The 25,825-nt window shown below is 53.7% G+C and overlaps 1 protein-coding gene across 5 annotated transcripts in view; it reads left to right on the top strand.

Moving 5' to 3' along the window:
- Nucleotides 1-24,503, top strand: part of SPI1 (Spi-1 proto-oncogene) — a 29,458-nt gene extending 4,955 nt beyond the window's left edge. The window contains exons 1-5 of one of the 5 annotated variants that reach the window (XM_086341584.1): nt 7,656-7,882; nt 10,216-10,312; nt 22,039-22,226; nt 22,979-23,138; nt 23,487-24,503. In XM_086341584.1, the coding sequence (XP_086197710.1) occupies nt 7,838-7,882; nt 10,216-10,312; nt 22,039-22,226; nt 22,979-23,138; nt 23,487-23,806 (810 nt within the window). In that variant the 5' untranslated portion in view covers nt 7,656-7,837 and the 3' untranslated portion in view covers nt 23,807-24,503. Of the gene's footprint in view, nt 1-7,655; nt 7,883-8,906; nt 9,233-9,368; nt 9,524-10,212; nt 10,313-22,038; nt 22,227-22,978; nt 23,139-23,486 lie in introns of those variants that run through there. The other 4 variants (XM_086341583.1, XM_086341581.1, XM_086341585.1 and 1 more) reach the window with 4 other exon arrangements.
- Nucleotides 24,504-25,825: the final 1,322 nt, after the last annotated feature.

The following is a 25,825-nucleotide window of genomic DNA, read 5'->3' as shown; positions in this document are numbered from 1 at the left end:
CCGAGCCTTCCTCCTCCAGAGGGAGGCTGGGTGTGCGCATCAGATAGAAACATATCCAGTGTGGTCTCTAATTCTCTTAGCCCCCTGGGGTGTATCCTGCTGTTGCCCCCATTTTACAGATGACAATACCGAGGCTCTGAGAAGTGACTTGTCCCCAGCCACGCGGCAAACACAGGGCAGGGATAGGATTTGAAATCAAGGTCTCTAGAGCCATACTCTAACCTCCACGAGGGTCACTCAGCATTGTGGAGGCCAGTGAGGGAAGCGCGCACTAATTGAAAGCCTACTGTATACAAGGGAGAGGCTCACACAGATTGTCTCTTTCTGCCCTCTGGACCATGCTGCAGCTGAGTCTTGTTGGCACCTCTACAGAATCGAGGCCTCTGAGCTTCGGGGAGGGGAAGGGGCTACACAGTCAGTGGTAGGGAAGGATCCAGGGGTGCCTAGATAGGAGAGGATGGTGTCGGGGGCTCCACAGAAGAGGGGGGGGCCTTGCAGAGTGGGGGGGAGTGGCTCCTGTCCTCACTGAGCGAGCAGGGCGGGTGCTGCCCGTGGTGAGCAGGAGGAAGTCGCTGTGGGTGGCGGTGGGTTTGAGGTGCCGGAGGCTGAGTGATGTGGCCAGGAGGTGAGCTCCCCGTCTGAAAGGCCTGGTCAACAGGAGACAAGGGTGTGGAGGGGGGTTGTGGGGGGAGAGCTGAGATTCAGGGCATGGGAGATTGGGCCACTCTGAAGATGTCTGCTGCTTAGCCCCTGGGGCCAGGGACCCGGTGGGAGTGTGGGAGGGAGTGGGGAGGTGGGCAGGAGCTGGTGCAGAGTGCCAGGAGAGACTCAGCAGGGCGGGGGGAAAGATGGAGGTGTGACCTGGGAAGGGAGCGTCTTAGCCTGGACAAGGGGAGCCCTCAAAAGATGGAGGAGAAAAAAAAAAAGATGGAGGAGGCCTTCGAGTGTAAAAGGGGGTGGGACTGTGAGCAAAGGCCGTGGGAGATTGAGAAAGAGGTTCTGGGAATGTTGAGTAGTGTCTTTGGGCTGGAGGTGGGGGCAGGGCTGGTCCACTTGGGGTGGGGGAGGGTGGGAAAGGCTGGCCAGGGTGTTGGAGGGGGGCGGCGGACTCCGGCACAGGACTCAGAGCTTTGGACTTCAGCCTGTGAACAAGCCAGAGCTAAGGAGCACTTTTAGGTAGGAAAGCACCCACAGGAGAAACTCGAGATGGAGGCAGCCGCGGAAGCACATGCCCCAGGGCCACCCGCACACGCCCCCTGGGCCAGCTGTGTGTCCTTGGGCAGCCCCCTTGCCAGCTGAACCCCGTGACCCTTGTCTGTAAAACGGTACTGGTACTAGATTCACAGGGTCATGGGAGGTGGGGCGAGTTAGTGCCGGGCGATGAGGGCCTCAGCCAGTGGTGCTGGTCTGCTTGGTCCCGGCCCCTGGCACTTCATGGGCACCTGCCCTGGGTACCACCCGGGTCTCCAGTAGACCTGGTTTAAGCCTCGCCTGTCTCTCGATTGGCTGAGTCATGGACCCCCTTCTGAGCCTCAGTTTCCTCCACTGTCCCAGGGGGGATGATAAGAGCCCCAACTTCAGATCTGAAAGAGAAAGTGAACTTTGCGGTGGTGCTCCTATTCTCCCGGAGTCAGGACCGTATTCCACACGATGCGCAATGTTCCTCAGCGTCCGCCACCCCCTCCCACCCTGGCTCTGCTCACACTGGCCCCTTGCTGGTCCCCCCGCCTGGAGCTCTTCTCCCAGGTGTCTGCTTGGCTGGTTCGTCCATTTGTTCCCAGGGGTGGTTCAGTGACCCCATGCTCCATTTCTCCACGAGGCCTGCCCTGCTCCCCTTCACACTGCAAATGCGCCCCCCTCCCCCGCACTGCTGCAGCCCTAAACTGGGCAATCCCCTTTCCTATTGCGCTTGCCTCCTCCTCCCTGCTCCGTGTGTCCCCTGCACCCCCACCAACCCCGCCTGCTCCAGAATCAGCCCCCGGAGGACAGGGGCCTTTGCCTGTCTGGTCGCCTGACCCTTGGAGGCCCTGAGCAAATATTTGTAAGATGTCCTAACACACTCCAGAGCCAGCCCGGCGCTCGGACCGGAGCTCAGAGCTTGGAGGGGCCCAGGGAGCCCTCCCAGTGTCTCAACCATGAGAGGAAGTTGCAAGACGGCCATTTCTGTACACGGGCTCAGCTCTTTCTGGTCACCTTTCCCAGCTCGCTGTGCGAGGCCTGAGTCCTCCCATGCGCCCCGTCGCGTCCCGTCGGGACCAGTCGCTCGCAAGGGTGGAGGGCGTCTGGAGCTCTTTGGGGCTGAGGTTGAGGGGCCTGCGAGAGAAGGGGCCACGACACTCCCCCATGTGCGCTCAGCGTCGAGGACGTGGGCCCCGTGTTTCCTGTTGCCTGCCTGCCTTGTGATTGCAATAGCACCCAGCCTACCCCAGCAGTCGCCCAGCCCAGTGCAGGCAAAGGCCACCCAGCGCCCCACCACCCAGGCCTGCCTGACCGCCTGGCCCTCTCTGCAGGGCCCAGCCCTGCATGGCCGCCCGCTTGTCCAGCGAGGGTGGGAACAGCAATCTCACTGGCTGCTGGTGGGAGGATAAGTGGGGGGAACCTTCACTCGAGACAATGCGACAGTATCTCTACATGCGTCTCGTTGTTTAATCGCTCAGTCGTGTCCGGCTCTTTTGAGAACCCCGTGGACTGTAGCCTGCCAGGCTCCTCTGTCCATGGGATTTCCCAGGCAAGAATACTGGAGTGGGTTGCCCCTTCCTCCTCCCGGGGATCTTCCCAACTCAGGGATCAAACCTGTGTCTCCTGCATTGGCAGGCAGATTCTTTACTGCTAAGCCACCTGGGAAGCCCATGTTTATCTACCTATTTACTTAAGAGTTAAAAATGCATGCAGCACACAGGCTAAAACTAATAAAATGTTATATACATCACTTATATATCAACTGAAAAAAAATGTCTCTTTTGACTTCAAAAGAGGTAAGTCAAAAATTTCTGTGTACTTCAATAAAAAAAATAAAAATGAAAATTTAAAAATTAAAGAACTATCTGGGCACCTGCATTGATAGCATCTAAATAACTCTCTGGTCTCTTTTCCAATGAGTTAAGATGGAAAGCTGTGGCGTTTTCAATATTACTTACAATTGAAGGAGTTTTTGTTTCTATTTTAGGTAATTCCTGATACTATTTATTAGTGTCTGCAGGGAGGTGCACAAAGGTTTTTGACTCAAGCCTGTACTTGGTTGTGGTGATTTTCTTGGCACTGTCAAGTCTCTTAACTGTCAAGATTAGACTTGGAAAATTAAATACAGAGAAAGACTTTGTAACATTGTAGTGTCTCTCCCTTTGAGCATGTGCTTCTGCAGAAGCAGGCCTTTCTCCTACATGGTTTTCGTGTAAGGCAGAAACATGGGTTTTGTTCTTTACAGATGAAGGGTGTTTTTAGAAACAAGCAGAGGCAAAGGCGTGAGGACTGCCGCCTGGAGCCAGCACTGCAATCCCGCCAGTCCTGGAAATGAACTTTCACTCACATCGTCCCCCAACTATTCCAGGAGACACTCCTCTCTAGCTTTCCTGCAAAAAAAAAAAAAGCACTACTCTTTGACCCAGTATTTCAACTTTGGGGCATTTATCCTAGACGTATACTTGCGTGTGCGTAAATGAGCAAATTTTGCCTATTGCAGTATTATTTGTAATAGCAGAAGACTGGAAATGACCTGAATATCCATCAGTAAGAGACTGGTTAAATAGCTTTTTGCAACAATGGAAGGCTATACGCAATGAAAATGGACAGCAGCTACGTGCAACAAGAATGTTTACACCATGATTCTCTTCATATAAAGATTAAAACCTGTTAAGGTAAAAACTGTATTGTTAGAGATGTTTACTTGAGTGGGAAAGCTGTAAAGAAAACAGGGAAATCATTACTGGAAAAGTTAGGATAGTCTTCCTTCTAGAGAGAGGCAGGACATTTGGGGGAAGCTTCTGGAGTGCTGACAGTGTTTTATTTCTTGACCTGGATGGTGGTTACATACGTGTGCGCTTTATAATTATCTTTTAAATTGTACGTAAATGTTTCCTGCAGTGTTTTGAATGAATGAGGTCTCTCAGGATGTGAATCTACCACAGTTTACCCAAACAGTAGAATACTATATAGTCATTAAAAAGAACAAGACGGCTCTATATGCGTGGGCATGGGCATGGATTTAGTGGGGAAAAGCAACCAAAGTATGGTGTGTTTGGTGTGCTACTTGCTGTGTGAAATTAAAAAAAGAGTTTATCTGCCTCTGTGCTTCTGTCTGCTAGACTTCCTCCAGAAAAAATATCCAAGAATCAGGTAACAGGGAACAGAACCATTTCCCCTTTTGTTATCTTTTGAATTTCATACCACGTGTATCTTTACCTATTCAAACATTAACGTAATTTAAAAAACTGTTTCAGGGATTTCCCTGGTGGTCCAGTGGTTAAAAGTCTGCCTTCCAATGCAGGGGACACAAGTTCAATCCCTGGCTGGGGAGCTGAGATCCTGCATGATGCCGTGGGGCCTCTGAGCCCATACAGCACAATTAGAGAGTCCACATGCCTCAGCAGAGACCCAGCACAGCCAAAAATAAATAACAAATAAAAAGATAAAAATAAAAAACAGTTTCGCCTCTCACTCCTTGGAGCACCTAAGTGTTTTGTTTTGTTTTTTTAATCTCAAACCAATTTCTTGCCCACAAAAACTCGAGCTGTGGGGTCAACAAGACGCTCCTGGTGACCTCCAGCAAACTGCGGACTCTCTCTGGTCCCTTTTCCTCTGCTGAGGAAGACGGAGGCGGGCTCCTCAGGGCCTGCAGCCTTCCAGAACCCACGGCGCTGTCCCCTCTCGCCCTCCTCTGTGTCCCCCCAAAGCCTCCCCGCTCTTTCTCGCCTCACTCCGCTCTACCGCCTTCTGTGACTCTTTCTCCTATGTTTTTGCCTTTCTCTTCCTCCCCAATTCTGACTGCCTTGGCCCCTGTGTCCCCCCGACCCCCCGGTCTGTTCCACACTTGGCTCCTCTTCCTTCTGCCTCCTTCCCCTGCCCTGGGATCCGGCCCTTCTGAGAGCCCCAGAAAGCAGGTCCAGGCCCCAGCTCCCCACTCACAAGCTGTGTGACCCTGGGCGAGTCATCAACCTCTTGGGCCTCAGGATAACAGATGATTGTCCCCATTCCATGAGATCACAAGGGTGGAGGCACTCAGCCCAGTGCTGGACATGCAGAAAATAACTATCTCCGCCTCACCCCTTTGAAGGAGTTGCTAGCTCCTGGGGTTGTGGATGATCAGCCCGTTCCTGCTCTGCTTGGAATTGCTTAGAAGCTGGGTCCTGCTATTCCTAAGGCTTCAGACTTCAGCAGGTCCCTTGGAATCCGAGCCTTGGGCAGAGGTTTCTGGTGCACTTAGGGAGGACGGGCATTGGGAGGAAGGATGGGGAGGACTTGATGACATGGGAATGGATACAGGATGCTCAAGCTGCACAGAAAGTAGGAATCAGTTCAGCCCGTTTCCCGAGATTTGGGACCCTGGGGCTTTTCTTACCCTGGGCTTGGCCAGACTTGGAACATCGGAGTCTCTTACTTCTCTGTGGCCCTTTGAGACTTAGGGCTCAGGAGGACAGAGCCGGCCTGGTCTGCTGTCTGCACTCATGGAGGAGAGCGACGCACTCCCTCCTGGTGTGTGTGTATGCTCAGTCGTTCAGTCGTGTCCGACCCTTTGTGACCCCACGACCCCTGTAGCCCGCCAGGCTCCTCTATCCATGGGATTTCCCAGGCAAGAATACTGGAACACATCAAGCAGGACGTGGCTCTCGTGCAGTAGAGCCCACCCTCACAGCCATGCAGTCAGTGGGGACGAGGCCTTCTTGATGAGAAAGTGGGGTCAGGGATGGCACAGATGCCAAGTCAGCCCACCTCTCCCCTCTTCTTGGGGAGGGGCCTTGGTCAGGTTCCTAGGGCGTCCTGAGGACCAGTGACCTGAACTCCTTGGAGAGTCCCAAAGGTGGAGGCAAAAAATCAGTGAAGATGTAGGTGGGTTGGGTCTAATGGTGAATCCAGGCCTGCGAATCCCTGGCTTTTGCTGCAAGTGAAGAAGCACTCGGGTATCTGGGGTTCCACTGACAGGGAGGACGCAGTGTTAGTGCGAATGGGACTTAGAGCAAAGGGTAAGACTACACAGGAGAGGAAAGTGAGCTCTCAGTGAGTTGGAGAAGTGGGCTTACCAGAGACCAAAGATTTAAAAATTACCTCTATTCTTCCTTCTGCCCTGCAGACTAGACCAGGAACTCCCTGAAGCAGGAGTCTTGTCCAGCACCTTTCTCTTTCCCCAGGACTGAGCATAAGCCCTGTGTGTGTTAGCCAGTCAGTCGTGTCTGACTCTTTGCAACCCCATGGACTGTAGCCTGCCACTCGCCGGTGTCCATGGGATTTCCCAGGCAAGAGTGCTGGAGTGGGTTGCCATTTCCTTCTCCAGGGGATCTTCCCAACCCAGGGACTGAACCCAGGTCTCCCACATTGCAGGTAGACGCTTTACCATCTGAGCCATATCGTATGGGCATGAAGCCTAGAACTCAACTGATATGGTAGAATGCATAAATGGATGGATGGCTAGATGAATGAATGGACCAATGAATGATCAGACTGACACTGGACATGCAATGGATACACAGATGGAAATGTGGATGAGTAAGAAGTGGATGGGCTGATAAATGAACGTATAGATGGCTCAGTGGATGAGAAGATAAACAAATGGGTGGATGGATAATAGACTAACAGATTAATGGATGAATGAAGAGCTGGATTAAACCAAAAGACAAATGTATGGCTGGCTTGATGGGTGAATAGATGGATTGACAAAACAGATAAGTAAATGGATGGGAAAATAGATGAATGGATGGACAGACAAAGTTTGTAAACTAGGAAGACTCGATTGACAGTCAGGCATTGGTAAGGGGTGGGGAAACTGAGAAATCTGGGCTGGGAACAGAGATGTGGAAGGCATGGTGATCCTTAGGAAGCTGGGAGGGGAGGGTGTAAGAATCCTTCTGGTGGAAATGAAGCTGGTGGAACGAAAGAGAAACCAGCACCATGCTGAAGACCAGGCCCCAGGGCCCAGCCCCAGGCTGGGTAAGACTGAGGGGTTGGGGGCCTAGGGGCCCAGGAAGAGCCAGGCCTGGCAGTTAGCCGGACCAGAGCCCTCGGCTAGCCAGGCTGACCCCAGAGCATGGAGGCCCCAAGAGGACACCCTTACCAGCTCTGATCCCCCAAGGAAGTGACTGTTGGCCACGTGGGGGGTCTCAAAAGTAGTAGGCATCTGCGGGGTTTGGGGTGAAAGAGCCTCCGCAGACCCCGGGGGGCAGCAAGGCCCTCCTCGTGGTGGTGCAGCCAGCCTTCCGCCCTCCCATTCTCCCGCCCCACCCCAGGCCTCAAGGCCGCCCCTCACAGTCCCAGCTTCCTCTGGGCAGGGGGCCTGGCCCCCTCAGCCTCCCAGGCCAGCCCCTGGAGCACCACCTGCCCCAGCCGGCCAGAGACTTCCTGTAGCGCAAGAGATTTATGCAAACGGGCTGGGGTGGTGATGTCACCCCAAGGGGACTATCTCCCAGCGGCAGGCCTTCGATAAAATCAGGAACTTGCGCTGGCCCTGCAATGTCAAGGGAGGGGGCTCACCCAGGGCTCCTGTAGCTCAAGGGGCAGGCCTGAGCCCTGCACCCGCCCCGAAGCGGTCCAGCCCCCCCGCCAACACCCCCCGACGGGGCGCCCCATCCCCAGGGGCTCCGCACTGGCCCCCACCGAGGCAGGGGACCTGACCGGCTCGGAGCTCGGCTGGATGTTACAGGCGTGCAAAATGGAAGGGTTTCCCCTCGTCCCCCCTGTGAGTATCGGGACTCCTCCACCAGCCCAGCCCGCGGCCCTCGGACGCCCGCCACCTGCCCGCCAGCCCGCCGCCTGCCTTCCCCTATCAGTGGGAAGTTGGTGTTTCCTCCCTGGAGCCCCAGGGCCTGAGACCCAAGCAAGAGGGCCATCGGCCTCCTTGGAGCAAGCACGCCCCGGCGGGCTGAGGGCCGGGCCCACGGTGGGGCTGTAATCGATGGGGCCTGAACGGTTATTTATAGATGGGGCTTGGGTGGCAGCCGGGGTTCCAAGGGCCTGGTGGGGGGGCTGGGCTGAGGGTGGCGAGGGCAGCGGGGAGCTGGTGGTGGAGGAGCTAGGAACGCTGGTGTGGAGGGAAGCCGGTCCCTGGGACGGTGAAGGGCTGGAGGGCAGGAGGCAAGAGGCTGGAGGTCTCGGGCCCTGGACTGGGTGCCCTGGAGACCAAGGCTGCCTTAAACCTGGGTCCCCGCCACCAGGCGCAGAGGACGTGCCTGTTGACCCGAGAGGTCTGGGCCTTGGGCCCTGAGTGGTGGAGGCAGAGGCAGGGGCCGGGACAGCAAGGGGAGCAGAGACTGGCCAGGCAGCTGGGGCTGGGACTGCGGAGAGGAGGGCAGCGTCTTCCTGGGGCTGAGATTGGGGCTGGGGGAGGACCTCGTCCAAGGAGAGACGGGAGTGAGGGCAGCGGCTGAGGCCGGAGGTGAAGAAGCGGGCGTCCCAGGGGACCCCAGGGACGGCAGGGCGGCCGTCTGGGGCACAGCCCCTCCGCTCCCGCCCTCAGTGACAGTTGCAGCCTCTGGCAGGTGTCACACCACCGGTCCCCTCTGAGAGGACCCCTCTCCCTTTCCTCACCCCCTTCCCCACTCAGCTGGGGACGGGGAGCCCTGGGGGTAACTGGGAAGGGCTTGGCCGGGCCTGCCCATCTGACTCAGCTTTCCCGGCCTGGAGGCAGCTCCCTTCCCCCTACCCCCGGCCACCCCACCCCAGGCAGGCCCCAGAGCCCCAGGGAGGCACCCCAGCTTGACACCCTTCTGTAGGGCTGTGCTGTTTGCAGACCCAGCGCCAGGCTCCACGCAGGGCCTCCACAGATGGGACAAGCCAGCCAGCCTCTGACCTGGCCCTGGCACCCCCACCCCCACCTGGCACCTAGAAGATGGGGGGGGACAGGCAGGGGGTGACAGGGGGGTGGTCCCAGGAGGAGCCCACTCTGCCTCAAGACAGTCAGAGGCCCCGGGGCCCGGCCACCCTGTCTCTGACCCTTGACCTCTCAATCCCTGAACCCCAGCTAGAGCTGAGCGGGAGACATGTCCTCCTGGGCTCCACGCAAGCCCCTGAGCCCCCTGGCCCAGTCCAGGTGTGACGCGGAGTGGGTCCTGGGAGGGTGGGCTCCCAAGGCAGCTCTGGCCCCCAAATCAAGCCCTGAGGGCCGGGGTGGCAGTTGTGCAATCCCTGGGCACACGAGCGGGGGTGGGGAGAGGCCTGGTGACTGTTGGGAAGCCTCTGGGTGCATGTCCCAGTGCCTGGCCAGGGAGTGGGGTTGAGGGGAGAGGGATGGGGAGACGGAGGGAGGGGGACCAGGGAGTGTCCCCGGAGGAAAGGAGAGGAGGGAGAGGCCCCCAAAGCCATGGCCCCAGCGTTGCGCAGGGTGAGCCCTATAAAGCCCATCGGCGTGAACAGCCAGCGTGGGGGTGGGGGCCCTGAGCCGGCCTGGGACCTGGACATCGGGCAGCCAGAGAGCCTGGGGGCCTGGGGGGCTACGGCAGGAGGACAAGCCTGTGTGCAGGCGATGGGCGTGCAGGAACATGAGTGACCGAGCAAGGACACGGGCGTGAGTGTGTGTGTCAGTGCGCTTGGAGGCAAGGGGTTGGATTCGCGTGTCAACCCCAGGGACTCTGCGAGCGCCTACAGGCGGGTGTGTACTGGCATGTGTGCCCGGGGTGAGTGTGAGGGCTGTGAGTGGATGTGTGTGTGGGGGGTGGTGTAGGCATGTCAGTGTGACCGTGAGCGGGTGAGTGTATGAGGCTGGGACCTGGGCATTCAGTGGAGCGTGAGTGTAAGGTGGCCAGGGGAGCCACTGGGCTGTCCCCTCAGACCTGTCTTCTTTTGACCTCTGACCCCCAGGGTCTCTGTCATCCCCTTTCTGCCGGAGCCGAGGCCCTTGCATCCCTGGGTCCCCCGCTTGCGCTCTGCGTGGCCTCTCCCAGCTGCAAGCAGAGCGAGGGCTGTAGGCCTGATAAAGAGGCTCAGTGTGGACCCAACATCCTGGGGGGGGTCCTGCCAACCTGGCTGGGGTCTCCCCGCCGCACTCCGAGTTCTGACCCCCTCCTCTCTCAGCAGCCATCGGAAGACCTAGTTCCCTATGACACGGATCTCTACCAACGCCAAACACACGAATATTACCCCTATCTCAGCAGTGATGGAGAAAGCCACAGCGGTGAGTAGCGGGCCCCGCCCTGCCCTGACTTCCCCAGCCTGGCCTGGCCCCAGCGTCGCTGCGTTCTGGGGGAGGGAAAAGCATACCCTTCCTGAGGCTTCTTTGGAATCCCGAGGATCGGATCCAGTTAGCTCTCAGGGACATGAATTCCCTACCCTAAATCCCCATGCTCCTGCTCCCCACCAATATCCCACACCCCCAGCGCACATTTCTGGAGCAGCCTTGGTGTGCAGGCATGGTGAGCTTCTTCCCTGTTTTATCTTCTCATCCAATCCTTTTGGCCTGTTTACACCTGACGAAACAGGCGGAGAGGCTACGGGACTTGTACAAGGAGGTGCAACTGGTCGCTGCGACCCAGCTCTGTCTGCTCCAGGTCCAGTGCTCTCTCATTTTTTTTTGGCTTCCTTAGTCGCTCATTCATGTCCAACTCTTTGCGGCCCCACGGAACTGTAGTCTGCTGTGCTCCTCTGTTCTGGGGATTCTCTAGGCAAAAATACTGGAGTGGGTTGCCATTTCCTCCTCCAGGGGATCTTCCCGACCCAGGGATTGAACCCTGGGTCTTCTCCTCCCCCAACCCCCCCTCTCCCTCTCCATTCTTGTCACCGCCCGTGACCCTGAACTCCATTGGTGCAGCCCCAGGCTCTGCTGTGTGTGACTAACAGCGTCTGTCTATTGACATTGGGGCTGGATAGGTCCATGCTGCGAGGTCTGTCTTGCGCCTTGTCAGCATTCCTGCCAATCATGACAACCAAAAATGTCTCCAGAGCTGCCAAATGTCCCCTGGCGGTGGGGGCGGCGGGGCAGAACCGCTCCCACTTGAGAGCTGTTCATTCAGCAGGGCTGAAACCCTGTCTGCTGGTGGGGGCGCGGGGCGGTGAGGATGGGGCCTGGGCCAGGGCTTTTTTCTATCTGGGTCTAACTTCCCCCCACCCCAAAGCCCAGGTCAATCCTGAAGCAAATTCAGGGGAAGGGAGAGAGACCTTCAGTGTCTGGGACCGCTAAGAGAGATCACTGGTGGTAGATCTCGGTGTATTGATGGAATATCTCTGAACCAAAGGCGAGGTGGCCTGGTTACTGGGTCTTCACTGAGGGATTCTTCAGGGGGTCTGGAGGCCTAGGCAAGCCAGACAGCGGGGTGTCTGCAACCCCACAGGGACAGGCATGCTCTGCCTCAGCCAAGGAAGGTTTCACCCGAGGGCCTCATCTGGGGGCCGCTCACACCTGGGGCTTCATTCTGCTGGCACACCTCTGGCAGTTTAAGCCTGATGTCTGTACCTAGAGATGCCATATGTGGCGAGTCCTTATTTAGGGCCCTCACATCCAGATGGCAAAGCCTGCAAACAGTTTTGCATGGAACTCACACCTGACATCCATTCTAAAGACTACAGCTGGAAACCGTATCTTGGGAGTAAGGGGTGGACATCCTTTGAGGCCATATCTGGGAACACACAAACTCCTTTCAGAACTTGAGGACTAGAAAGACTTTAAAAACATCCTTCCCCCCGCCCCACCCCCATACTTTTAAATTTTATACTTCTACAAGAAATGCACCCTTTCTGGGGAAAATCCAGAGATGGTTTAGAGAGTCTCCCTTCTCCAGCTCTACCTCCAGCTCCCACTGCCAGGGTCGGGGGCTGACTCTCCCTGACTCCACACCAGCCCTACACCTGCTTCTGCCCAGAGTCTGGGACCTAAGCAGGTCCCTGCTTGAGGACTGGCGCCCCCTGGTGGCTCCAGGCAGCAGGTCCGCTCAGGTCCTTGCAAACGCAGGGAGGCCTCTGACCCCTTTTAGCTAGTGTCAGGGATCGTTTCTCCCCTGGCCTGACCCCTTCTCAGTCTCCCTGGGTCTGGGTGCCTTTCCTTTGGGTCTACTGAAGCTGCATTCTCCCTTCCTATAATACAGGGATGCTATTTATATACTCTAGAAACCAGGTAGGCCTGGGGCTGGCTCATGGAGTGAGCACTGTAGAGAAAGCCAGCAGGTCGACAGGGAGTGGAGAAGCACAGAAGGTTCTGTGACATCAACAGGCTCATCTCCCGATGACCCAGCAGACATTCACCCAGCCGTCCGCTCCCTGCCATCCGCCCAGCTCCCCCTCAGCCACCTGTCCTTCCAATGCTTGCTGTCCAGTCCACTTGTCCACTCATCCCCCTCTTGTCCATCTGCCAAATAGCCCCTGATTACATGCTGTGGACCTGACCCTGTTCTAGGTGCTGGATTTGCCACAAGGAGCAGGCCGGGCAAGGCCACTGCCCTCGTGGAGCTTACAGTCCAGTGAGGGAGAGAGACGGGGAACAGCTGAATTAGCAGACATGCTCTAAAGACGTCCTGTAGAAAGCAGAGTACCGTGAGTCAGGCTCTGCCATCTGCATGTGAGGGCCCTAAAGAAGGACTTGCCACAGATGGCATCTCTGGGTACAGATGTCAGGTTTAAGCTGCCAGGGGTATGCCCGCAGAACAGAGCTCCAGGGGTGAACGGCCCCCGGGTGAGGCCCTCGGGTGGAAATCTGAGTGCCCTGAAGGCACATGAATGCACAGACAGGGAGGCACAAGTGTTCTAGGAGTGGGAACAGCAGGTGCAAGAGCAGGAGGGACCTGGGTGGGGACCAGGGTGGGCAGGGAGCACGGGAAGCAGAAAGGACGGGAAGGGAGGCCGGTCTGCAGGGTAGCACCGCACAGGCCCGAGGACTGCAGCGGGAGCTTGTCGTGGTTCCCACGCCTAACGGGAAGCCACTGGAGGGGCCGAGGAAAGAAATGACACGATCTGAGTAACCTTGTGTGTGTGTGTGTGTGTGTGTGTCTGGTAAATATCCAGAGAAATTATAGATGTTTAATTTTAATTATTCAAACAAGAAATACCCGTTGCAAACAATTTTAAAATACAGCAGCGTATGAAGGAAAATATTATTACCTGCTTCTCATTCTCACCCCGCACCGATAGCCATCTTGGTCAATTCTAGCAGATACTTATTTGAGGTGTATAATCCTGCATGTTTGTAAGTGTATACATCCACACATATCCTATCCATTCAGAAATGAACTGCAGTATCATGCTGTTCTGCAATCTGCTACTTTTTACATAAATTTATCAGAGTTGTTTCCCTATGGCCTATCCAGCACATCAGAGATAGTTAAAAGCTATTTTTCCAGTCTTTCTATTACAGGGCAATGGAAGTATATACATGAAAGTTTGAAATAGAGACTTAGAACAGCATTTATTTATTAATTCACAAACATTTATTGAGGACTTTCTATATGCCAGGTGGAGATGAATCTAGCTTGATTTTTTACTTAGAGAAATCTATTGTACTATGAAAGATGAGTATTTGACTTTCTAGTTATTTATAGCACACACACATACTTCTTCACACATACCAAAATAGTTACAGTAACTTTTCCCCTTTTTTTCATTTTATTGCTGTTATGATATACAACATAAGTGTATGAGTTTAAGGTGTAACAGCTAATGACTTCACACACCTATACGTTGGGAAATGATTACCACATAAGTTTAGTTAATATCTGTCTCCTCATACAGTTACAAAAAGTTTTTCCCCTTGTGATGAGAATTTTCAGGAGCTACTCTTAGCTTTCGAAGTTACCATATAGCAGTTATCCCTAGTCATTCTGTGCCTGGCATCCCCAGGACTTATTTATCTCACAGCTGAAAGTTTGCACTTTAGACCGCCGGCACCCAATCTCCCCCATCTCTCACTACTTCTGGCAAACACAAGTCTGACCTCCTTTTCTGAATTGTTTTTTTTTTTTTTTTTAAAGATTCCACATATAAGTGAGATCATCTTCCTCTGTATTCTATTTTTAATAATTTTTTTTCACTTTTTGGCCATGTCCCACCTGTGGGGGCTTCCCTGGTGGCTCAGAGGGTAAAGAATCTGTCTGCAATGTGGTAGACCTGGGTTGGATCCCTGGGTCAGGAACATCCCCTGGAGAAGGGAATGGCTACCCAGTCCAGTATTCTTGCCTGGAGAATTCCATGGACAGAGGAGCCTGGTGGGCTACCTTCCATGGGGTCACAAAGAGTCGGATACGGCCTAACAACTAACACTCAACATTCACGTCATGCGGGCTTTTAGTGCCCTGATCAGGAATCCAAGCCTGGTCCCCTACATTGGGAGCATGAAGTCCTACCCACTAGACCACCGGGGAAGTCCCTTTGTCTGTGTTCTAAGTTTGTTAAATTGACGTCTGAATTTTCCATGGTTTGGACCATGTGAACATGGCCCACAGCTGAGCCACGCTGCGTGCTTTGATTACCTGTACGTTCTCATCGCTGTGTGTGAGGGCTGAGCAGCAGTAACAGAGGCCCCCACCCCGCAGCCAGGCTGCCGGGAGTCACGCCCCATCTCCCCATTATCGGGTGGGGTGACCACAGGGAAGATGTCTCACCCCTCTGGGCCTCAGCTTCTCACTCATGAGACCTACTTCACAGGACTGCCCTAAGGATGGAGTGAGCTACTCCATATAAGAGGCTTAGAAAGTGAAAATTATGTAAGGATCTGTTACTCATAGCATTATGCTCTCCTAAGAGAGGATGTCTGGGAGGTAAGGTTTTATTGCTGTTTGTGTCACCTGCTGTCTTTCTGGTCTCACCTGATTAACAGTAGTTTGGCTGTGTATAGAAGTCTAAGTTGAAAAAAAAATTTTTTTTCTCATTGAAACTGAAAGCATTTCTCTACTGTCTTCAGGTTACTACAGTTTTTCTTAGGAAATCTGATGTCATTCCATATCCTCTTTTTTGAATGTAACCATTTTGGGGTTTTGTTTAATTTTTTTCCTGTTTAGTTTTGTTTTATCTCTCTGGAAGTTTTTAGTGTCTTCTCCCAATACCTAGTGGTTCCACTGAATAAGTTTGTTTTTTTTTAAATCACTCTAATTTCTGGGTGGAGAATAGCTGGAGAGGAGGCAAGAGTAGGAACAGGGGTAAGCCCAGGAGGAAACCACTGGAATAATCCAGACACGAGATGATGGTGACTTGGCCAAGGGTGGTGGCGAGACAGACAAAAAAGAGCAGACGGATTCAGGATAGATTCTCAAGGTAGGGCTCATAGAACTTGCTGTTTATCATTTTTAAGTTGTGATTAAAATGTATACAGTATAACATGTACTATCTTAACCATCTGCACATGTATAGTTCGGCGGCTCAAGGACATGTTGCTGCGCTACCATCCCCCACCATCCAGCTCCAGAACGCTGTTCATCTTGCGAAACTGGCATTCTGGACCAATTAAACGGTGCCTCCCATTGCCCCCTCCCCTCAGCCCCCGGCAACCACCATTCTACTTTCCATTCCTATGACTTTGACGGCACTAAGTACCTCATCTTAGTGGAATCATGCAGTATTTCTCTTTTCGTGACTGGCTTCTTTTATTTAACATATAAAACCTGCAGATTCATCCGTGTTGCAGTGTACATCAGAATTCCTTCCTTTTTGAAGCTGAGTAATATTCCGTTGTGTGGATATACTACATTCTGTTTTCCCATTCACCTGTTGATGGACACGTGGGTTGCTTCTGTCTTTTGGTTGCTGTGAATAACGCTGCTGTGAACATAGGTGTTAAAATACCTCTTTGAAGATCCTGCTTCCAGTTCTTTGAGACTATATGCCCAGAAGTAGAGTTGCTGGGTTGTAAGATAATTCTATTTTTAATTGTTTGAGGACCAAGCATGCTGTTTTTCCTTAGCGGTTGCACCATTGTACTCTCCTACCAACAGTGCACAAGGATTCCACTGCTCCACATCCTTGCCAAAATTCATAATTTTCTGCTTTTTTAACCACTAAAAAAATGAAGTGTAGTTAATTTACAATGTCATGTGTTCAGCAAAGTGACTCACTGATTATATATATGTATATATACATGTATATACGTATTGTTTTTTAGATTCTCTTTCATTCTGTTATTACAGGATAGTGAATGTAGTTCCCTGCACTATACAGTCAGCCCGGGTTGTTCTGTTTTTAGATAATAGCCATCCTAATGCTATTTGCAGTGGGATTGATGGAGGAAATAGAGTTCCAAAGTATGACCATTCTCTCCATCATTCCACCTGTCTATACACTTTTCATCTTTTCATCCCACAGATTCACAGTTTATTATTATTCACATACCACAGTTTATTCAGAGTCTTCTAATCATCCATTCATTTCATTCACCTTCTGAAGTGTCCTTCCTTCCCCTACCAAACCTTGCTTCCATCCCAGGGACATTGCCAGGTACTGTAGGATGAATAAAACATAGGCCCTGCCAGATTTATCTTTTTTAACAAAGGAAAGAACTAAAATCGTAATAATTAGGATACAGTGTAAGAAATAATAAGGATTGTGAGACCTGGAGCTCTCTGCTTGCTGGGACCTCAGTTTCCATGTTTGAATAATGTGCAGGAGGGCTGGGATTAAGGAGCCCTTGTCCAGTGGTCTGTGATTTCCTGCGAAGGTTTTTTTTCCTCATTCCTTGCTTTCTTAATTCCTCATTTTCCTTCTTAGTCTTGATCTTACTTCTCCTCTCCTGGTGAGAGCCATGGCTTCAGGCTGGGGTTTCTGCTTGAAGGAGATAAGGTCAACTGAATGACACTTAAGGCTTGCATTTTGTGTGTGTGGGGGGGGATTGTTTTGAATATCATTTTATTTTTGTCCTAGTGACATCTAGGTGTTAGTGACACAAAAAACTGAGTAGCAATAAGGATGTGTGGGTAGGACTTTGGTTCCAAACTGGAAGCTGGTTTAGAGGGTGGAAGTCAAAGATGTTGATGAATGGGTCATTGCTGGCTGGATGAATAAAGGTTCAGTGATGGATGGGTGGATAAATGGATGGATGGGTGGGTTAAATGATGGATGATGAATGAGTGAACGATGGATAGATGATATTTGGATGATGGATGGATGGATGGATGGATGGATAGATGGATGGATGGATAACAGATGGATGATGCTGGATGGTGGATGGATGATGGATAGAGGATGAATAATGAATGAGGGGTAAATGATGGTAGACAGACAGATGGATAGTAGCAGTCCGTAAATTCTGTCACCATGCGTCTTACTTAAAGCTTTCACTGGCTGTCTTGGTCCTCAGTGGAGGTATGGCATAGGGATAAGAGTTTAGTCCCTGGAGTCATACACAGGTGGGTTTGGATCCTGACTCTACCAATGACTATCTGTGGGCGAGGGACTTTATGTCTCTGAGTCATAGCTTCCTCATATGCAAAAGGAAGATCAGACCATAGTGGCCACTTTGTCAGAGCTATGGTGAGGACTGAGGGACATAATGTGGCTTAAGTACTTAGGACAGTGCCTGGTACATAAAAAACAGGTTAAAAGTAAGCTTCCACTGGTCATTTAACCAAATATTGACTGAAGCCTAGTACGTGTTGAATGCCCTACAGGTTCCAGAAGGGAAGGTCCAGAGCTCTCTCTGGATATGCGAATGACGCTATACTCTGTATTATAATTTTTCATATTTATTTATTGACTGCACCTGGTCTTAGGTGTGGCACACAGAACTTCGATCTTCATTGCTTCATGCCTGGTCTTTTTTTTTTTTTAATCCAATTGCGGCATGTGGGATCTTTTTTCTTTTTTTTCTTTTAGTTGCAGCGTTCAAAGTCTTAGCTGGAGCCTGTGAGATCTAGTTGCCTGACCAGGGATTGAACTCTGGCCCCTTGTATCGGAAGCGCAGAGTCTTAGCCACTGGACCACCAGGGCAGTCCTGACACTATGTCCTTCTGAGGATCGAAAGTCATACTGAGGGGACATAAGTGGCAGGAGAGTCTGATGACCTCTCAAAGTGACAAGCAGGGATTTAGCAAAGCATTCCTGGGCAGTCAAAGAGCCCAGAGTGCTGACCTTTGCCTAAGGATGGACTTGTGGCATGATGTTCCTTCAGACGACTCATCTCTGCCTACCAGTGTTTATTGTATAACTGCCGGAGCACTCAAAATCAAGGGTAGAGGAAAGGTTTCCGTTGGGCCTTTTGAAACCTTAATTGTAGCCCAAGAGTCTCTGTTGCAGGTTTCAGCGACCCTGGGGCAGGATTCCTGAGCCTCAGTGAGCAAACGAACCTCTGCAGGGTGCTGTGAAAGGCCAGACTCTCCCGTCTCCTTCCATCACTGCAGATCGCATGGGTCTCCGATGGGCCCCAAATCTGCAAGCTTTTCTGGCCCCCAAAGTGACTCGAATCGGGGGGTGCTGAGACCTGCTGTGGGAAGTGCTGGCCCTAAGCTGGGATCACCAGAACAAGCCCGTGGGTCTCACGTGGAGCTGGGACAGAGGTGGGGACCGAGAGAGAGAGAACTCAGAGCCCTCAAGCCAGAACTGAGTAGGGGGTACTTCCCTGGGGGTCAAGGGATTGAGACTCTGTGCTTCCAATGCAGGTGGCTCGGGTCTGATCCCTGGTAGGGGAACTAAGACCCCACATGCCACACGGCACGGCCAAAACCCGCCCCCTCCAAAAAAAAACCCAAAAAAGACCTGGAGTAGGTGTGGAGATTTGAGGGGGAGGATAAAGTATTCTATAAAGATCAGGAAGTTCCCCTGGAGAAGGGCATGGCAACCCACTCCAGTATTCTTGCCTGGAGAATCCCCGAAATGGAGGAGCCTGGCTGGCTACAGCCCATGGGGTGGCAAAGCGTCGGACACCACTGAAGGGGCTTGGCATGCATGCAGGGGCAGGATAAGGCATTCTATGAAGATCTGGGCACCTCGGCCTGGGCAGGAGAAGGCAAAATGGGAAGGGCCTGGAGTGAGGCTCCAGGGCAGATCTACAGCTGAAAGGAACCTGGATCCACTCAAGGACCCCAGAGCCCCAGAGAGCCAACTCTCTCTCAGCAAGGGGAGAATTTCTGGGTCTTATTAATGCAAGGCAAGATGAAAGTACAAAATAAGTGTCATTTTGTTTTGTTTTCCCTTCAGATTTGGATAATTTGGTGGAGGAGAGTCAGAGTTCTTAAGAAGCTAGGATTCATGCATTCACTCAGGAAATGCTTGTTCAGTGCTTACTGCATTGCAGTTCAGTCCAGTTCAGTCTTTCAGTCGTGTCCAACTCTTTGCAACCCCATGGACTGCAGCACACCTGGCCTCCCTGTCCATCCCCAACTCCTGGAGCTTACTCAAACTCATGTCCATTAAGTTGGTGATGCCATCCAACCATCTCATCCTCTGTCGTCCCTTCTCCTCCCACCTTCAATCTTTCCCAGCATCAGGGTCTTTTCAGATTAGTCAATTCTTCACATCAGGTGGCCAAAGTTATCGGAGTTTCAGCTTCAGCATCAGTCCTTCCAATGATTATTCAGGACTGATTTCCTTTAGGATGGACTGGTTGGATCTCCTTGCAGTCCACGGGACTCTCAAGAGTCTCCTCCAACACCACAGTTCAAAAGCATCAAGACACCTACTGCATCCAGGCACTGGGAATATGAAGGTGAAAAAAACCAGTCCTCTGCCCTTGGTGCAACCTTGGGGTCCCAACTTGAGCTTCTGGGAGAAAGAGACGGCCAGGATCCCTCAAACTACTTCTCTGGACCATGGACTAAGGTGGCAGAGAGCAGGGGAAGATGAGGAATTGATAAGTATTAAAGTATCCGCTATTTGCTCAGGTGCTGATTTAGGCTCTCTAAAGACAGCATTAAACATTCATAATAATTATCACTATAAGGATAACGGGTGTGTGTGTGTGCTCAGTCGCTCATGTGTCCGACTCTTTGCAACCCCATGGACTGTAACAAACCAGGTCCTCTGTCCATGGGATTCTCCAGGCAAGGATATTGGAGTAGGTTGCCATTTCCTTCCAAGGGATCTTCTCAACCCAGGGATTGAACCTGTGTTTCCTGCAACTCCTCCTACACAGGCAGATTCTTTACCACTGAGCCACCTGGGAAGCCTGGAATGATAATAGTTAACGTTTATTGAGTCTTACTTTGTGCCAGGTTCCATTCAAAGTGCCTTGCAAGCATTAGCTCATTTAATCCTCACAGCAAGGCTATGACGTGAGCTGGGTGTAGTTATTAACCCCATCTCACAGCGGAGGCAACAGGCATAGAGAAGCAGAACGACCTGCCCAGTGTCACTCAAGGGTGAGTGGCAGAGCCAGCATTCAAACCCAGCTCTGCCCCAATTAGTTCCCCTATGCCATGCAGCTTCACGGAAGTGGGAGTCTGGACTGTGGGTTCAAACAATTCCACATGTGAATCGGACCTCAGTAACCGCCCAGCTCGGTCTCTGACTTTTGCAGAATCAGAGGCTCAGGCAGATAAAATGTCTTGCTCAGGGTCACAAGGCAAAGCCACCACAGAGCAGGATTGGAAAATGAGTGAGTCTTCTGAGAGCCAGTGCAGAGCCAAGACAACACGTGTCATTTCTCACGGATGCGTGAGCAGCGATGTGTTTGTGAGAGAGAAAGAGAGGGGGGAGACAGACAGACACACAGAGACACGCACAGGCGTTGGTGACGGTCCCCCTGCAGGGCCCTGTGCCAGTCCCGGAGATGGTGGCCTGTCTTAGCATCCTGTACTCTCCCTCTCTGGGTGACACGAGAAAAATTCCTCTTGGCACTTTGTCACATCTTCTTTTGGACTCCAAGTTGTACCCAGGAAGTCCTCAGACGTGTGGTGGTTTTTGTTCCTGGAAAAGGTGCCCAGAGTAACCACGTTGAAGACCGGCTCTAGGCCCAGGCAGGGCTCCCAGTGGCATGGAGCTGTTCCCCAAACTCAAATCCACCCTACCGCAGACTCTGAAAGCACCCACCAGGGGCTTTCCAGGAAAGCCTCAGGTGCCATGGCGACTTCCCTGGGACTCAGGTGCAGCTCCCCAAGGACACGGCCTTGGAGGGGCTTGGCTGAGGAATGTCAGCCCTGTGACTCTGCAGTCACACCTCGGCCATGTGACGGGGCGGTGAGCTGTGACTACGGGCAGCCAGTCAGCTCAGGAACCTCTGCTGCGTCTGAAGGGGAGGAGAAGCGACTCCACACACTCCCGAGTGCGGCCTCTGGGGCTAGGGGGTTTTACAACTGTGAACTTGCATGGGTCCTCCTAGTTTCTAGCATTCCTATTTGACAGAGGGGTCAATGCCTGTGCCTGAGGCCACACAGAAAGGAAACGCCCGGATTCGGACTCTGGCTCAAAAGCCAGCATCCTCATGATGGGCGTGGGAGGCAGGGTAGATTGGTTGTTGAGAACAAAGGCTTTGCCTCCAATGTGGCCTTTGACCGGGGGTGGGTCATGTAGCCTCTCCAAGCCTCAGTGTCCTCATCCATAGCATATTCTGAGTATTCTAAAGTCCCTCAGTCGTGCCTGACTCTCTGCGACCCCATGGACCGCAGCCCGCCAGGCTCCTCTGTTCATGGGATTCTCCAGGCAAGAATACTGCAGAGGGTTGCCATGCCCTCCTCCAGGAGATCTTCCCGACCCAGGAATCGAAACCTGGTCTCCCGCATTGCAGGCAGATTCTTTACCTTTTGAGCTACCTGGGGAAGACCCATCTGTGGAATTGGGGATCAGAAAATAGCAGGGTGGGTGGTGCTACGATTAATGCCAATCTGCAGTCCAGAATGGCGGTGGTGATTATGATAGGGAACACAGCCTGGTGCTATTGTTTTTATATATGCTATTATTGTTACATATATTAATATCATTATTATATATAATGATATATAATGTATACTATTATTGCTCATATTTTATACAATCATAAGCCCCTCCTGCTTTGGCCCGCAGACCATTACTGGGACTTTCATCCGCACCACGTGCACAGCGAGTTTGAGAGCTTCCCCGAGAACCACTTCACGGAGCTGCAGAGCGTCCAGCCCCCACAGCTGCAGCAGCTCTACCGCCACATGGAGCTGGAGCAGATGCACGTGCTCGAACCCCCCATGGCTCCTCCCCACGCCAACCTCAGTCACCAGGTGCGTGCCTGCAGGGCCGCCGCGCCCCGCCCCGGCCCGGCCCTGTGCCTGTGGTGAGGCGGGCACTCTGCAGGAAGCTGACACAGGCTCTTACTCAACTGGGCTTCCTGCCCCACAGCGCCAACGGTGGCCGGAGCCCCAACGGCTGCCTCCTGACCCCTCGGCTGACCTCGTGACCCCACACCCCTTATCTGCTCTCACCCCACCGAGGACAGAGCCCGGACCATTCCCACCCCGCCCCCCCCCAACACACACACACACACACACACACACACTGGTCCTTCTGACCCCCTGGGGCCTCATCACGGGCCCTCTGAAACTCCGGGGCTAGTGCCCCCACCCCGTTCACTGGCTCCTCGTGGGTCTGGCATCCAAGTCACTGAGTCCTGAAATCCGCTGATCTCTCCATCTCCCCGCTGACTCCCTTTACCGACCCTCCTCCTCAGCCCCTCACCCCAGGGCAGCTGCCTGTCCACATGGCACCTTCCTCCGCCCAAACCAGGGAGACAGGCTGGGTGTCAGGAGCCACTTTGTCCCCACAACCGGCACCCTGTGTGTGGGGACCCCGTCTGACCCCGTAACAAGCCCGACCTCCAGGGTCCCGAGCCTTCTCCCATATCCCTCTGCCCCTCCCTGGCCACCCTGCCCCAGGACCCCCTCTTCTCTCACCCCACGGAACCCCCCCTACCTGGCCGCCTTCAGCTTTGCACCGTCCCTCAGGGACCCCAACCCTACTTCTGCCTCCTTTCCAGGTCTACCTGCCCCGGATGTGCCTGCCGTACCCCTCGCTGTCTCCCGCCCGGCCCAGCTCGGATGAAGAGGAGGGGGAGCGGCAGAGCCCCCCCCTGGAGGTGTCCGACGGGGAGGCCGACGGCCTGGAGCCAGGGCCTGGCCTCCTGCACGGGGAGACAGGTAGGGGACCCAGCCTGGGACCAGCCCTGACCCTGGCCACCCTTGTGCCCCATCCCCACCCCGATCAAGGCCCACTGACGCGGCAGCCTGGCCACAGAGCAGAGTGCTTGCATATGGGTATGTGTTTGCCAACACGTGTCTTCGCGTGTGTTCCGCGGGTGGGGGTGGGGGGGCCTGTGTCCCCCCGTCCGGGTGTGAGCACCTGCGCTGTGGGCGTGCGCATGCGCCACGCTGGCCGTAGCCCCGCCCCTGCGACCACCCCACCGGGAAGGGAAGGAGGGGGCGGTCCCACGTCACCGGGAGGCGGGCTGGGTCCCCCGCGTGGGCGCTGACCGTCTCCGGCCGCAGGCAGCAAGAAGAAGATCCGCCTGTACCAGTTCCTGCTGGACCTGCTGCGCAGCGGCGACATGAAGGACAGCATCTGGTGGGTGGACAAGGACAAGGGCACGTTCCAGTTCTCGTCCAAGCACAAGGAGGCACTGGCGCACCGCTGGGGCATCCAGAAGGGCAACCGCAAGAAGATGACCTACCAGAAGATGGCCCGAGCGCTGCGCAACTACGGCAAGACGGGCGAGGTCAAGAAGGTCAAGAAGAAGCTCACCTACCAGTTCAGCGGGGAGGTGCTGGGCCGCGGGGGCCTGGCCGAGCGGCGCCACCCGCCCCACTGAGCCTAGGCCTGAGCCCACCGGGCCCGCCAGGCCGCCCCGTTGGCCATAGCATTAACCCCTTCGCCCGGGCGGCCGGACACAGGAGGGAAGCTCCCAGGGGCCAGGGGCAGGACTGTGGCGGGCCAGGCCTCGCCTCCCTGCCCACCCCCTCCTCCTCCAAGGCCCCTGCCCGCCCCACATCCCCTGCTTCGCCTCCCAGCAGGGCACCGGCCCGGGTTCCAGAAGGCCATCTGGGCGTCTGGCCCCAGCGAAGGGTCAGCTTGCTTAGTGCCGGGCACACGGCCTTGGGAGTTGGAAGCCATCATTATTTGTGTATATTGAACCCCCCTTTTTTTTTTTCAGTGGCCCTCTCGCCCCACACCTCTCCCCCCCTCCATCAGCATTCTTAAGAAACCCATTTACCTAAAGTTATTCTCAGTCAGTTCTCTTCAGCACAGACCCGTTTTTTAGAATCTTTTGTGCACCTTGTCTGATGCGCCCCACCCCCGACATCTGATCTGCCCTCTCGTGTATCCACTGTGCGTTTACTCAGGATCCGCACCAATGCTGGACGCTGCGGACCTCAGGATGGTTGACGCTTTGCCCGGTTGTCTAGACAGTTGACACTGCCTGACCAGAAGTCACGATCCATGGAAGGAACGAATTCTCAGTTGTTCTTAAGGAATAAATCATTAAAAAGCTCTCTGTACCCGATAAATGGCTGTTTTTTTAATGCTTCAGTGAGACTTAAACTCATTGAGTCTTTCTGTTATGAGCCCAATGTTGATGATGATGATGATGATAAGGGCAACAACACTGGATATTCTAGCATTTACTGCATGTTAACCTTGAGAAGTGGAATCTAATGCCCCATTTTATAGACTGGGAAACTGAAGCTCATAGAAGTCAACTCATTTGTCCAAGTTACACATGTAGTGAAAGGCTGCCATGGCCATGTGAGGCGGGAAGCTTCATGTGTCTGGAAGAGGGTAAAGTGCAGCTTGATCAGGAGCAAGAATGAAGCCCCAGAGCTCCCGTGAGCAGCAGAGCAGCTCACGGAATCCCTGCTGGCAGGACCCTGAGACAAGTGAACTCCTCCCACGTACCCTGGCGTCTGGTCGCGCTGGCCTCTGGCCCACAGCAGGGGAGAGGCAGAAAAACATGAGCCGTGAAACCTGTAAGGGTTTTGCTTCCAACAGTAGCAAGAAGAGGCAGCCGGCAGTCTGGGAGTGAGGGAACTCGTCAGCAATCTGCAGACCCCAGAGAATCCAGATTCTGGGGCCGTTTGTGTTGGGGCAGATACCCTCCGGAGTGCCCTGAGCCCTCAGGCTGGGGAAACTCAACCGTAACACCCCTGCATGGATCTCTGAGCCCCGAGAGAGAGGGAGAGTGGAGCCCCGTCTCTTTGAATTTTTATGGATTAATTTATTTTAAATATTTGGCTGTGTCATATGGCATGCGGGATCTCGGTCCCTCAGCAGTGGAAGCGCAGAGTCCTGACCACTGGACCACTGGGGAGTCCCAAAGTCCTGAGTGCTTTTGAAAGACGGCCCAGGGACATGAGAGGCGGTTTAAACATGGTTAAAACGGCATAAGAGAATGGATTTATGTTGAAAGGGATGGCAAGTGTTGACCACACGGACAATGCTTGTATATAGAATTGCTCTCTCCTGATGATGGGGGGGGACAAATGACCTTCCCTGATTAGTGGGTCTTGCTCACAGTAGGTCACATGTGATTCACTTCTTCCTGTGTAGCAGCTGATGTTCTTTGCGACTTTGGTGGGGTGGGGGTGTGGAGGCAGTTGCGGGGGTTCAGAAGGACACTCAGGAGGGAAGCCGGGACTCGGGGTCTGTGGGTGTAACCATCACCCAACATGGACGCCTCTGACCCGACAGCTTCAGGGTTCTGGGCCCCACACACCCCCACTGCTCAATTTGCTTGTCACAAGGACACACGGCAGGGCTTGGGGTGCCCCTGTGTTCACTGAGGGTTGGGGGGGCAGGATCTGTCCTGTGGGGTTGCTGAGGGAGGGGCCGG

The sequence above is a fragment of the Bos grunniens genome, chromosome 15, assembly GCF_055505025.1.
Source record: "Bos grunniens cultivar Pamir isolate PY7600 chromosome 15, Bosgru_T2T1.0, whole genome shotgun sequence".
Lineage (NCBI taxonomy): Eukaryota > Metazoa > Chordata > Mammalia > Artiodactyla > Bovidae > Bos > Bos grunniens.
This window is presented reverse-complemented; position numbering and strand designations above follow the sequence as displayed.